Consider the following 1,729-nt stretch of genomic DNA (forward strand, 5'->3'; position numbering starts at 1 on the left):
TCCCATGCACCTGCTGCTCTTTTCCTTCTAGGCGGTAGAAGTCGTGGGATAGGTAGGGTGGCTGGTTCCCTTCCATAAGAACACAAGAATTAGGAGCAGGAGTAGACCATACAGCCCTCGAGCCTGCTCCACCATTCAATAAGATCATGGCTGATCTTCGACCTCAACTTGACTTTCCCGCCCGATCCCCATATCCTTGCGGGACATTAGTGAACCAGTTGGGATTTTAATGACAATGCGGCAGCTTTCATCGTTACTTTTTTTCTGGTACTGGCCCAACAAATTCCCAGATTTATTGAGCTCAATTTCACAACCTGTCTTTGTGTTTTTGTGTGTTCTCTCTCACGCTCCCTTTTTCTTGTTTTATATTTATTTTACAGGGTATTAGAAGGGGAGGATTTGTAGACAGGATATTTAACTCAAACATCAAGATCTGACAGTCACTCAATTCAGCAGGACCTGAATATCATCAGACATAACATGAAAGCAAAAAGCACCATTCACAGCGGGGAGAAACCGTACATGTGTTCTGTGTGTGGACGAGGATTCAGTCGATCCTCTGGCCTGGCGAAACACAAGCGCAGTCACACCGAGGAGAAACTGTGGAAATGTAGGGACTGTGGGAAAGGATTTGATGACCCGTATCAGCTGGAAACCCATCGGCGCAGTCACACCGGGAAGAGACCATTCACCTGCTCTGAGTGTGGGAATGGATTCACTCAGTCAAGTGACCTGCTGACACACCAGCGAATTCACACTGGGGAGAGGCCGTTCAGCTGCTCCGTGTGTGGGAAGGGACTCACTCAGTCATCCCAGCTACTGAGACACCAACTTGTTCACACAAACATGAGACCTTTTAAATGTTCTGACTGTGAGAAAAGCTTTAAAAGCAAAAGGGATCTGCTGACACACCAGCGAATTCATTCTGGGGAGAGGCCGTTCACCTGTTCTGACTGTAGAAAAGGATTCACGAATTGAACCACCTTTCTGACACACCAGTGAGGTCACACTGGGGAGAGGCCATTCACCTGCTCAGTGTGTGGGAAGGGATTCATAAATTCATCCCACCTACTGACACACCAGCGAGTTCACACCGGGGAGAGGCTGTTCACCTGCTCAGTGTGTGGTAAGGGACTCACTCAGAACTGCAGCCTGCTGGCATACCAACGAGTTCACTCTGGGGAGAGGCCATTCACCTGCTCAGTGTGTGGGAAGGGATTCACTCAGAGCTCCATCCTGCTGAGACACCAGCGCACTCACACTGGGGAGAGGCTATCACCTGTTCCGAGTTTGGGAAGGGATTCACTCGGTCATACAACCTGCTGACACATCAGCAAGTTCACAAGTGACTGCAGGGGTTGGATTCTGCTGTTATTGCTGCTGTTAATCACATCCAGGACTGAACCATGTTCATTCTGACAGTTGGGTTCACTCCTGCTGTGGAACTCCACCACTGACCCTGCTGAAGGTTGTAGGCTCAGGGAGTGGGGCCTCCAGGAGTGGACGGTAAGAAAGCTGGGTTTCGGTATCCTAACAAATATATGGTGAGGAACCAGAGGAATCCTCACTAAGGAAATGACTGGGGTTTTGCCAGCCAGCGTAGGTCTAGGGGTGAATGAATCCTGACTCCCTGAACTGTCTTACATTGAACCCAGTTCAGATCAAGATGAATTCAGTTTACAGGAGGATAGAGAGAAATATCACCCACAGTTGAGGGAGACAAAAGCAG

At 49.0% G+C, this 1,729-nt stretch overlaps 1 protein-coding gene across 1 annotated transcript; it reads left to right on the forward strand.

Annotated features, from left to right (window-relative positions):
* Positions 1–383: 383 nt before the first annotated feature.
* Positions 384–1,352, forward strand: LOC147084019 (uncharacterized). Its single transcript, XM_085979919.1, is given in 2 exon segments — positions 384–767; positions 852–1,352. Coding segments are annotated over 2 exon segments (762 nt in total). The 5' UTR covers positions 384–480; the 3' UTR covers positions 1,327–1,352.
* The last annotated feature ends 377 nt before the right edge of the window (positions 1,353–1,729 follow it).

This window comes from Somniosus microcephalus, unplaced genomic scaffold (genome assembly GCF_052327205.1).
Source record: "Somniosus microcephalus isolate GS21.2 unplaced genomic scaffold, FLI_Smic_1.0 scaffold4, whole genome shotgun sequence".
Lineage (NCBI taxonomy): Eukaryota > Metazoa > Chordata > Chondrichthyes > Squaliformes > Somniosidae > Somniosus > Somniosus microcephalus.